General features: G+C 38.0%; 1 protein-coding gene across 1 annotated transcript in view; it reads left to right on the top strand.

Annotated features, from left to right (window-relative positions):
• The window catches only part of TNR (tenascin R), a 207,845-nt gene that overhangs the window by 120,831 nt on the left and 73,629 nt on the right, over positions 1–13,385 (top strand). Inside the window, exons 4-6 of the mRNA XM_058178365.1 lie at positions 4,045–4,308; positions 8,819–8,934; positions 11,986–12,136. Of these exons, the coding sequence (XP_058034348.1) occupies positions 4,045–4,308; positions 8,819–8,934; positions 11,986–12,136 (531 nt within the window). The remainder of the gene's footprint in view (positions 1–4,044; positions 4,309–8,818; positions 8,935–11,985; positions 12,137–13,385) is intronic.

Raw genomic sequence — 13,385 nt, 5'->3', positions numbered from 1 at the left:
GATATGTTTAGTCTAAGCAATTTCCATTGAATTTACTACTAGACTTTACTACTAAGCAAATGGGCATAGGATTGCTACAAGAAACAGATTGGAAAGTTCCTTTCTATCACTTCACTCCATGTTTTCATTTCATCCACTCCAGTTGGAATAATAGAAGCCAAGGCTGTGGTGCTGTATCATAGCCTGATGATGCCAGCAAGAGCTTCAAAGGCTTTCAGAAAATTTTGTGCCTCGATGTTCCTTCCCGGAAATAGATGGGGAAGAAATGGAGGTAGACAGATTTTATTTTCCTGGGCTCCAAGATCACCGCACATGGGGACTACAGCCAAGAAATTAAAAGATGCTTGTTCCTGGGGAGGAAAGCTATGGCAAAGTTAGATAGCATACTAAAAGCAGAGATATCACCCTGCCAACAAAACTGCATATAGTCAAGGTTATGGTTTTCCCAGTTGCAATGTATGGCTGTGAAAGTTGGACCATAAGGAAGGCTGAGCATAAAAGAATTGAGGCCTTTGAACTATGGTGCTGGAGAAGACTTCTGCAAGTCCTTTGGACTGCAAGGTGATCAAGCCAGTCAGTTCTGAGGAGATTAACCCTGACTGCTCTTTAGAAAGCCAGATCCTGAAGATGAAACTCAAATACTTTGGCCACTTAAGGAGAAGGAAGGACTCACTGGAGAAGAGCCTAATGCTGGGAAAGATTGAGGGCAAAAGAAGAAGTGGATGACAGAGAATGAGGTGGCTGGATGGAGTCACTGAATCAGTAGGCGTGAGTTTAAATGGACTCCAGGGGATGGTAGAGAACAGGAAGGCCTGGAGGAAAGTTGTCCATGGGGTCACGATGGGTCGGACATAACAACAACATCCATATTGATGTCAGTTACCCTAGATGGGTTTTTTTTTTCTTATGAACTCAATTTGCCTCATTGTCCCCAGTGTCTCACCCCAAAGGGAAATAAGAATATACTTAAACAATGCCATCATCAAACAAAGAGCACAGTCAAGTGTTTAGCAGCTAATGTGATAGAAGTAATTTCCTCTGGCTAATTAAAAAGCTTGGGTGTGTTTCTATATTGACTCTGACATGTTGATATTTTTCTTCCTTCACCAGTGAGGTAGAATCATGAAAGGCAACCTCTTCTGTCTTACTGTTTACAGCTGACTGCACATGCAGGAACTTAATATTCTCAAATGCCCTCTGCTTATTAAAGTTAATCCTTATTGTACTAAATTATTTCTAGAATAAAGAGAACTTACATATATTTGCATATCTCCTAAATATAGAGACAAAGCCTTTTTGGCTTAGCAAGCTTTTTTTCTGTATCAGTTTTGCAGCCTCAGCCATGCATTTGACCTCTACAGTTTAAGTTGAAAATAAAGCCTCACCACGCTTCGTGTATAAGCTGGCAAGTTAAATAATACAAAGACATGGAAATTTCAATTCCACTTATTCCATATCCCACCAAACAGCATTCACAATATGCTATCTGTTCTCTCTCTTAGCACTGGCACTTTCACACACAAGAATACTCGATGAGTAGAATAGAATAGAATAGAATAGAATAGAATAGAATAGAATAGAATAGAATAGAATAGAATTTTATTGGCCAAGTGTGATTGGACACACAAGGAATTTGTCTTGGTGCATATGCTCTCAGTGTACATAAAAGAAAAGATACGTTCATCAAGGTACAACATTTACAACACAATTGATGGTCAATATATCAATATAAATCATAAGGATTGCCAGCAACAAGTTACAGTCATACAGTCATAAGTGGAAAGAGATTGGGGATGGGAACTATGAAACGATTAATAGTAGTGCAGATTCAGTAAATAGTCTGACAGTGTTGAGGGAATTATTTGTTTAGCAGAGTGATGGCCTTCGGGGAAAAACTGTTCTTGTGTCTAGTTGTTCTGGTGTGCAGTGCTCTGTAGCGTCGTTTTGAGGGTAGGAGTTGAAACAGTTTATGTCCAGGATGCGAGGGATCTGCAAATATTTTCACGGCCCTCTTCTTGATTCGTGCAGTATACAGGTCCTCAATGGAAGGCAGGTTGGTAGCAATTATTTTTTCTGCAGTTCTAATTATCCTCTGAAGTCTGTGTTTTTCTTGTTGGGTTGCAGAACCGAACCAGACAGTTATAGAGGTGCAAATGACAGACTCAATAATTCCTCTGTAGAATTGGATCAGCAGCTCCTTGGGCAGTTTGAGCTTACTGAGTTGGCGCAGAAAGAACATTCTTTGTTGTCCTTTTTTAATGATGTTTTTGATGTTAGCTGTCCATTTGAGATCTTGCGATATGATAGAACCCAGAAATTTGAAGGTTTCTACTGTTGATACTGTGTTGTCAAGTATTGTGAGAGGTGGAAGTATGGAAGGGTTTCTCCTAAAGTCTACCACCATTTCTACGGTTTTGAGTGTGTTCAGTTCCAGATTGTTTTGGTTGCACCACAAGGCTAGTCGTTCGACCTCTTGTCTATATGCGGATTCGTCATTGTCTCGAATGAGACCAATCACTGTTGTGTCATCTGCGAACTTCAGTAGCTTAACAGATGGATCATTGGAGATGCAGTCATTGGTATACAGAGAGAAGAGAAGTGGGGAGAGCACACAGCCTTGGGGGGCCCCTGTGCTAATTGTACAGGTATTTGATGTGGTCTTGCTTAGCTTCACCTGCTGCTTCCTGTTTGTTAGGAAGCTTGTGATCCACTTACAAGTCTGTTCCGGTACCTGTAGCTGGTTTAGCTTAGTTAGGAGAATGTCTGGAATGATGGTATTGAATGCTGAGCTAATGTCTACAAAAAGGACCCTTGCATAGGTCTTTGGAGGAAGGCTTCTTACTTAATTCCAAAGACCATCCTTCCTTCTAGTGATGCTATATTTTATACTGGTAGTCTTCACTTAATGACCATTCATTTAACAACTGTTTGAAATTATGATATCACTGAAAAAGAGACTTATGACCAGACCTCACACTTACAATTGTCACCACATGTCTGAAATCACATTATTGTGATTCGGGGGCTTGGCAACTGTCCCACATTTACATTTGGATTCCCAAAATCCTGAGCTTTCACTTCAAAAAAGCATTTTTCTAACCTTCATAGCTGCCAAAAATAGCTTTAAAAGATTAGTTATTATCAGTTTATTTGTATCTGAATCTGGATGGGGAATTGTGTGTGCAAGTACATCTTACCATATGAAACTCCCTTGCACCCTTAACAAATTGAGAGGTGGGAACAAGGACTGCAAAGGCAGCATAGCTCAGTTTCCAAAGTGCCACAAACAATGAAAGACAGAGATAGAAACAGAATTAGTCATAAACTGATGTAGCTGTAATATTTTGAAATCCTGGAATGTTTATATATTATACTATGTAAAAGAAAATATGCATGTAAAAATACTGCACAAATGGAATGCTGGAAAGAGTGAGCTGTGGAGAATGGCATTGTTGGTTAAAGTCAAAGCCACCCCAAAAGAAAACCGTGCAAAGAAGAAACACTTCCGGAACTTTTATTTGGGCCTAAATGGATTGTCTGTTGGAAAAAATTACTATGGCAAGATACAATATATGAATTAAAAATAGGAATTCCCAAGGTCCACCTGAAAGGTCTTCCCATGAGGAGAAAATACAAACACAACACTGATATTTAACTTTAACTAAAACGTAAGTCTGCTTTGTGCAATGCATTTGTTTAATCGACATCTAAGTAAATATTTAACAAAATAAAATGTCCTTGCAAAGACAAGATCATCAAGAGATTTCATCAGAGAAGAGGAATTATGGTGGCTCCATTAAATATATAGATGAAGGCAAATCAATATTGATTGTAGAAATGTGTATAAATAATGTTGCCATTGTGCCATTTGACTTGGAAACATTTTCCACTGAATTCAATAGAATATATTCCCAAGGTAAGGTACTCAGTATCAGAATCTAGTGAGTTGGTCAAAGGGGAAACAGATGTCAAATAGTAGTTTGAGGAGATTGGTGAATCACATTTGAAAATTGTCTCCGTTCTCTCTCTCCTCCCCACCTCCAGTTGCTCCTCCCGAGAGCCTGCAAGTGGCTGCAGTCAGAGACCAATCAATTGATCTGGAATGGGATGGCCCAATGGCTGTGACTGAATATGTCATTTCCTACCAGCCAGCTGTGCCAGGGGGCCTGCAGCTCCAGCAACGGGTGCCGGGGGACTGGAGCACTGTCACTCTGAAGGAATTGGAGCCAGGCCTGACATACAACATCAGCATCTTCGCTGTTATCAGTGAAGTGCTCAGTGCCCCTGTTGGAGTCAAGGTAGCCACCCGTAAGTATTCTCTACTTATTCTGCACCCTGAATTGCTATTTCAGGTTTCATAACTGAGAGAAGTTTTTAAAAAGATATTTTAAGGACATCCCTTTTCACAGGTTTAAAAAGATTGAAGATTAAAACAGAAAAAAGTCTCTGTTTGAAGGTGATTGGTTGCAGATATTATACGCTCCTATAGAATTATTGTTGAGGAAGCCTGCTTCATCTGTAGCAAAGGAACAATTGTTCTGTTTTGCTTTGAAAAAATGAAACACATTCTAGGCAGTTTTATTTATAGCTGAAGATTATAATAAAATTTAAAGATTTGAAGTCAGTTTCAACATATCTTAACTAAATCAATATGGAAAAATTTCATTCGGGAAACACATCTGTAAGAATACCAAAGAAATTAGAAGAGCTTGGTAAAATCACCAGTAAAGTCAAATCTCAGTGATTATTGGGTCCCTGGGATTTCCAGATTTCTGTATCACATTTCCAAACAGAATTTTGTTTTTCTTCCCTTATTACAACTGCTTGCCCCAGTTCCTTGCTATACATTGCTTGGTAGGTATGTTAAATAAGCCCAAGGGGGCTGGTCCCATAAAATCTGTCAGAGATGTTGCATGATGGGACTGAGTCCACTTAACATACTGGAAAAATTGGTTTTACAAATTCTTTGGTTCCAGAAAATATTCATGCATCCTTGCTCATGCTGAGTATTTATATGTATCCTCACAAAATGATTTATTTAAATCCAAGTGGAACCTGGACAGTATAAGCTTGGAACAGTCATGCTCTACCTATTAAAGTGGACTGATTGAGATATTTTGCTGCCTGGCAAAAAAACGATAGCTTACAGAACTCAACCAAGCTGACAATGGCAACACGGCTTTACTCTTTTCTGCAGCTGACAACAGCAGGCTAATTTAGGATGGCCAAACCAGACTTGCTGCTTGCTGCACATAGCTTTGTCCTCCACGTCTTCAGATGATTTCGTTCCCTAACCCTCACATTTGTTAGCTGAAACAACTGCCAGTCTCCCTAATTATAGGCTGTCTTTGCTGTGAATTGTTTGCAGGACAGATTATGCTCTGATTCCAATCAACCAGTTAAGGCCAAACTAATATAAATTCATGTCACAGAACTGTAATACTTGCTTTGACTATAAGAAAGTCACTTTGGGATGGTGGGGAGGAATGTGGAACAAATACAAGCTTCAGAATGCCAGGTCACAGACTGAGTCAGTCAGACTCAGTCACAGACTGAGAAACTGCAAATTCTGTGGTGTTATACTATGTAAGGTATCCATTGAGTCCTTCCCCAATTTATAATAAACTTGGGTTTTTTTCTACCTGCAGCAACAGGTATGACTTCAGGGGTACCCCACAGCAGGCAGTGTGAATCAAAAGAAGCAACACCCAACAGAATACGCCACAACTCTTATAAGGCTAGCTATCTTGGGAAGGGTATGGAGCAGTAGTGGGATTCAGCTGGTTTGCACCACTTTGGGAGAACCGGTTTCTGAGCAGTTTGGTGAACTGGTTGTTGGAAGAAATAATTAGGCCAGAGAACCAGTTGTTAAATTATTTGAATCCCACCACTGATATGGAGTTAATATCTCCAGGAATTTACCATGCAGAAAACCTCATTATAGGTGTATGAATAGGTGGTTGGCTTCCTTTGGACCCCTGAGCTTCATGAAGACAAAACAGCAGAATTTTGTGCAAGCAATGAATTGCTCTGTTTGAAAGAAAAATTAGTTGATGGAGGACTGATATCCAAAAAGGGGAGCTGAGAAAGGCAAATAATATTAGCAAACCAATCTGAATCTTAGCAGAGAGGCATCGCATTATAAAACACAAATCAAGGTATGGCACACTTTCAAGGTTCTATTTATCAGGATTAATTGAAAAATTTCAACTCAAGAGAGCCAATACCGATATTCATGTGATTTTCAAAATCATTAAAATCCAAGTCCCATTACAATCTTTTCATCCCCCAGGAATACTGAGTTAGTAATTTAAAAAGTCAATGAGATGTTGGAAATCTATTGGAAGCAACATTACCATCCTTGCACAATTAGGATGTTTCATCTCAGATCATATCTGTTCACAAATTTTGGGTTACAGCAGTGCTTGGGAATTAAAGTCCATTAAGGTTAAGGGGGGGAGGGTAACCTGGCCTGCTTGTATGAGTATGGTAGCAGCTTGAATTAGAGAAATTGAAGTTTCATATCACAGAGATAAGCTCAGTCACCTTTGCTGTCAACACATCAAGCGACGGCTAAAGATATGGTTTGCGGGGTGATTAAAAAGTTGGCAACTCTTAGATAACATATGTTTTAAAATTATGCCATTGTAAGGAAAGAGATAATTGTAAATCAATCGATCTTAAATATCATAATGAAATTCATCTTTCAGTAGGTGAACCACAAGGGAAATAGTGTACACACATACACATAGATACAATTTTATTGGTGCTGCCTGCAGCATTCATAAAGCCTTTCCAATATGTTTTTCTCGCTGAGTTTCTTGTATTAAAACCACGATAGGCAAGAGAAAAATGTCTCAACTGACATCTATTCAATTCGCTTGATTAAAACCAAATAGTTTCCATTCCTACAGATAGATTAACACTTTCTGGCTATGATATCATAAAGATACAACTAGAAATTTAGAAGTATGAATTATAGGCAATTGCAGCTTTGAGCTGACAATTATGAATATTCTGAGCTTTCAGTCAGGAAGGGCTGTGGCACTCTGCCAAATGGATTTGTCATTAGCAAAGCCAGGCTCCTTGTGCATTCATGAAAACCTGCTACTACTGAGGAAACAAGCATAGCTTGGAAGGAAACATATGGAGATCCGTTAGCCTCTTTCGTCCTCATTATCTTAATTATGCAACTAACTTTTGCATTAGTGCATCACTGACCCATAGAGCTTGTTCAGGATATCATTGCGGACATGATTAATCTTCTGCAAATATCCTTGCTTCATGCAAGGATTGGATAACTGCTTTTCTGTCTAATAGACAACCAGTGGTCAAAATTGGCAATGCTCTATCAAATCCTGTTCCTGTCAAGAGTGGCGTTCCTCAAGGCAGCATTCTTGGACCAACACTCTTTATACTATACGTAAATGATCTTTGTGACCATATCTCAAGTAATTGTGTTCTATTTGCTGATGATGTCAAACTATTTAACACCACAGACAATACATCTACCATTCAAAAAGACCTTGATCATCTAACCACTTGGTCTAAAACTTGGCAATTCCAAATCTCAACCAGCAAATGCTCAGTCTTACATATTGGAAAAAAGAACCCAAACACTAAGTACATACTTGATGGACATTACCTTGCAGATGACCCCCACCCTGTTAAAGACCTTGGAGTTTTCATATCAAATGATCTAAGTGCCAAAGCCCACTGCAACTACATAGCAAAAAAGGCTCTAAGAGTTGTAAATCTAATCTTACGCAGCTTCTTTTCCAAAAACACTACACTACTAACCAGAGCATATAAAACATTTGCTAGACCAATTCTAGAATACAGCTCGCCTGTCTGGAACCCTCACCACATTTCTGACATCAATACAATTGAACATGTCCAGAAATATTTTACAAGAAGAGTTCTCCATTCCTCTGAAAACAACAAAATACCTTATCCCACCAGACTTGAAATCCTAGGCTTAGAAAACTTGGAACTCCGTCACCTTCGACAAGACCTAAGTTTAACTCATAAAATCATCTACTGTAATGTCCTTCCTGTTAAAGACTACTTCAGCTTTAATTGCAATAATACAAGAGCAACCAATAGATTCAAACTTAATGTTAACTTAATGTTAAGATTTAACCACTTTTAGATTGCAGAAAATACGACTTCTGTAACAGAATCATCAGTGCTTGGAATACTTTACCTGACTCTGTGGTCTCTTCCCATAATCCCAAAAGCTTTAACCAAAAACTTTCTACTATTGACCTCACCCCATTCCTAAGAGGACCATAATGGGCGTGCATAAGAGCACAAACGTGCCTACCGTTCCTGTCCTATTGTTTCTCTTTTCTTCTTCCTATATATATATATGCTTATTCCTCCTATTATTTACTCATATATATGTTTATACACTATATAATCTTTTCTGTATAATACTTATATATATTGTTGTGACTAAATAAATAAATAAATAAATAAATAAATAAATAAATAAATAAATGCTGAAGTGTTACCCCTGGGGAAAATCTCCCTACTGTTCACAAAACTGTTCCATTTTCAATAACTTGGATTCTTTCAATTGATAGAGATTTCTTTCAAGAAGTAGAGAGATACTTTTCTTTGTCTTATTTCCACCAGTCCCTCCCTGGGGTTATGAGTACACAGTATAAGTGTTCTAATTGTTTTATTGAAGTCCCCCAGTTATGTATTTTGGACAATGGAAAATAGGCATTTGAGTATGTAGTGAAGAGGAGAGTTAAACCTGAACTAAAGAAAGACTGTATTCCCCATCTTTATCTGCATCTCTGTATTTCAGAACTCTCTACTCCACGAGGATTGCAATTCAAAACTATCACAGAGACCACTGTTGAGATGGAATGGGAATCCTTCTCCTTCTCCTTTGATGGCTGGGAGATCAGCTTCATCCCCAAGGTAGCTGTCTTGCCTTTGGAGATATCCTTTTAACAGAAGTAGCTGTTATCAAAACATGTGGAGAAATTTCATGTTATGGTATCTTTGGAACATAGGCATGTATGTGTACACCACTAGAGGAAAGACAAAAAAATTAAAAAGTGAACAAAGACCTGGGAGAAACTTTAATTTTAATATGCAATTTATTGAGGGTGGGCATGAATTAGCAGGAAAGGAGCAACCTGATTCAACTTACATTCAGTTGACACTGAAATAGTTAAAGCTTTCAAGGTTCAGCAGTAACATTTAAGCTTGAACACAGGTTCAAAGGGGCATTTAGAAGGCTTAGAGTACAGATTAGAAAGTGATAGAGAGGCCATGATCCCTATCAGAGAAAATGTTACTGAACTGGTAGAAGTGAGAGGTTTTCCCAGCTTCAATTCGAGTGGTTGATGCCTTAATGCTTTTCTCTGCCTGCATGCATGATGGGATATTGCTCAGGGACAGCCTATCATTAAGGAGAATAAACCAATTACAATGTGATGTTGAAAATCATTAGAGTTATGTCTTACCTAGTTAAAATCTGTTCATGACCATAAGGATGTTTTTGCCAAAGTAACATCCAAAAAACCTGGGAAATTGGATCCCACCTTTAATGGTTCCAACAGTAGAATTTAGAGTTAAGTTTCTGATTGAGGGGAAAACATCTGCTTGAAAGAGAAATTGGAAAAGAGAAATCTGCTGAATCTGCATACAAGAGCTATAAGGCTTAATTCTTCATAGTCCAGTATAGGCAAGTTGCTTGGGAAAAGAGACCGAGGGACACTAAACCATCAAATTGAAGATGCCTTGTAAAGAGCAAGATAAGGAATAAAGTTGCAACAGAAAGTTTCATAGAATTGTGACTCTTAATAATGTAAATTGGTCTTGGATTTCTTAATGTCATTGGGATTTTCTTGATTATCATCTTGGAACTTCCCTTTATTGATACATTTACCCAAATATATTCCTTTTCCATTGATATCTGCATTATCAATTTATTCACACATTCCTGAATTAAAGCAGAAATTGACTTGCTTGTTTGTTAATAGATATTTCTTTCTAGAATTATCCTCAATAGAGCTAGCCTTAGTTCTGTCTTTGGACAGGATTAATACAGTAGAGCAGAGGTGTCAAACTTGCAGCCCATGGCCCAGATGCATCATGTTCTGGCCCTACCCCTGCCTGGTTTAGCGAAGAGGGGAAAAGTCCCAATATGTCATATGATGACGCCTTGATGACATGGGTTTGACACCCCTGCAGTAGAATGTCCCTAGAATGGATTTCATTTGGCTTATGTGACTTTTCCTTTGCTTGGATCCTGTATCCAACTCTCTTTTTTTTCTCTTTGTCCTTCTTCACATGACCACATGAGATATTGCTTTGTTATACACTCTTCCAGGGGAGGGCTCCACTTACCTTTACCAGTTCACAACAGGAGCGTGCACGCAGAAGCTTCTGCACATGCTCAGATAGTCCACGACGACATCCAGGCAGGTGGGCAGAGCCTCCCGTCGCCATTACTACTGGTTCACAAGAATGGGACCGAACCGGGAGCAACCCATATCTGTACTCTTCCCTGGACCAGTTAGAGCCTTAAAGAGATAGGCAGTAGCATTTGAGTTGAAATACTTGACTGACAAATTTAGCAGCGAGTGAGTCAAAGTCAGTGTTTTGCAAATCAAAAAAAAGGCAGAAGAAATAAAAATCAGCAAGTAGTGGAAGAAGCTGACATGCATAAAGCAGGACACCTTTTGCTGATGTCACACTATAGAGTGAAGATCACAGGATTGATGTTGCTGACTGTAGTTATAAATCCTCTGCTCTGTGAAAAAAACAGCAGCTTTTTTGATCATTACATTATTGCATGTATAGTATAGTGAAAGTCAGAATTACTTTGCTTTCTAATTCATAATATATTTGCAATCGTATCATTAGGTATAATTATTTTATATCACTACATTGTCACTCATAGCTGAATAATATATTTTGAATTGAATACTTTAAGTGGCCAAGTGTGATTAGACACACAAGGAAATTTTCACACAAATATGTTATAAAAGGATTGAACCTGCAGCTCACCAGACACTAGTGTGCTGGAACTTACAGAGCAGGTGCTACTTTTATTTCTTTAATAGTTTGCTATATCATTTTAATGAAATCATATTTAAAATGACTAATAAAAGTTACATGGTAACAATATTCTCCTGCCTCCACTCTGTTTCATGGATTCAAGATAATTTATAGAAATTGTTTTAGTACCTGTAACAGTCTTCGCAATTTGAGTATTAAGTTTGGATAACAAAAGTAATTAAATTATTCATGTAAATCTCAGTTTATCGGGGATTGGAATATACAATCACTTTTGTATGTTTTAAAAAGATTATCTATTTTTAAATGTTAGTGGAGGCAGGAAAACATTGAGCCTATAAGCATGCTGCAGGAAATACTGAAAATTCAGCCACATATATATTGCATTTACAATAGCATAAACATACCTACAAGCAAAACAATTCATCCATCAATCTCAGGGACAGTAATGTATTCTCAAACACAGACAAAATATCAGCAAAAGATTTCTCAGCCACACAAAAGATTATTCATTTTCTCAATCTTCTATTTTTCCTTCCCTCTCTTTTTTTCAAAATTGAAAGAAAATCCATTCTTACCATACTTTTATTTATTAGCAAAAGCATACAATTTCCTATACATATTAGTCCACTTTTTAGATTTATTTATAGGGATTATATATGCTCTTTTGTGTTTTAAAAAGTGAAGTAAGAACATTGGAAGGTTGTAGATGCCATACATTATTAGAATCTATACTGCTATAGACTGCCACTTCGTGCTACAAAAAATCATTCACTGCACTACAGTAAATTCACTATAGTTCCCAATTTGCTGGGTTATAGATGTTTCTTTTTGCAGAGAAGGGAAGTAAATTTTAGGGCACAGCAACATGATGTTCAGTAATGGCCAAGGAGAGAACTCAAAGTTTATTTAACTTTGAATCAGTTTTTTTAATGTCTGTAGGACAATGAAGGGGGTGTGATTGCTCAACTTCCCAGTAGTATGACAACCTTCAATCAGACCGGCCTGAAACCAGGTGAAGAGTACACAGTCAATGTTGTAGCTCTCAAGGAACAAGCCCGAAGTTCACCCACTTCAGCCATTGTTTCAACCTGTAAGTAACCCTAACCGACTTTTTTATGTAAGCTTGTGAATTAATATCAGCCTTCTATCCTGATGGGAAAAGACTATTTAAAAAGTAATTTGCTTCAAGAAGAATCACCATGTTTAGGAATAATATACTTCTAAATAATAAGTGGAATGATAGAAGAGACTTTTGCTTTCTCCTTCATGCTCTATTTGTGGAACGTGAGAAACACCTGTATGAACATTGTTGGAACCATTTTGCTGGAACGGATAGATCAACAATAAGGTTAAACAGGTTCTCACCTAGGAAGCAAGGATTTCATTTGTCTAGAAATGTTCCTTGCCATCTTATTACATATTTTCACTTAGCAAAATCTATTTTGGGGAATGGGGAAAGAAAACCATGCAAATAGCTTCAACACAGGATGACACAAAGCCAACACAAAGCTAATTATAAAGAGTTAATGAACTTTTGATCTGGGCAAAAATATGCATGCCAATTATTGCACAGCACAAGGAGGTCTTCCTTTAAAGAAAAGAAAACATGCTAAATAATAATTTGCAATCCTGATGGAAACCTTAGTTATCCTTTCATCATGTCAACAAGTACATACAGACAAATAATAATAATAATAATAATAATAATAATAATAATAATAATAATAACAACAACAACAACAACAACAACAACAACAACAACAACAGAGTTGGAAGAGACCTTGGAGGCCTTCTAGTCCAACCCCCGGCCCAGGCAGGAAACCCTATACCATCTCAGACAGATGGTTATCCAACATTTTCTTAAAAATTTCCAATGTTGGAGCATTTACAACTTCTGCAGGCAAGTTGTTCCACTGATTAATTGTTCTAACTGTCAGGAAATTTCTCCTTAGTTCTAAGTTGCTTCTTTCCTTGATTAGTTTCCACCCATTGCTTCTTGTTCTACCCTCAGGTGCTTTGGAGAATAGTTTGACTCCCTCTTCTTTGTGGCATCCCCTGAGATATTGGAACACTGCTATCATGTCTCCCCTAGTCCTTCTTTTCATTAAACTAGGCATCCTGAGTTCCTGCAACCGTTCTTCATATGTTTTAGCCTCCAGTCCCCTAATCATCTTTGTAGCTCTTCTCTGCACTCTTTTTAGAGTCTCAGCATCTTTTTTACATCGTGGCAACCAAAACTGAATTCAGTATTCCAAGTGTGGCCTTACCAAGGCATTATAAAGTGGCACTAACACTTCACGTGGTCTTGATTCTATCCCTCTGTTTATGCAGCCCAGAAC

The sequence above is a fragment of the Ahaetulla prasina genome, chromosome 3 (assembly GCF_028640845.1).
Source record: "Ahaetulla prasina isolate Xishuangbanna chromosome 3, ASM2864084v1, whole genome shotgun sequence".
Classification (NCBI taxonomy): domain Eukaryota; kingdom Metazoa; phylum Chordata; class Lepidosauria; order Squamata; family Colubridae; genus Ahaetulla; species Ahaetulla prasina.
This window is presented reverse-complemented; position numbering and strand designations above follow the sequence as displayed.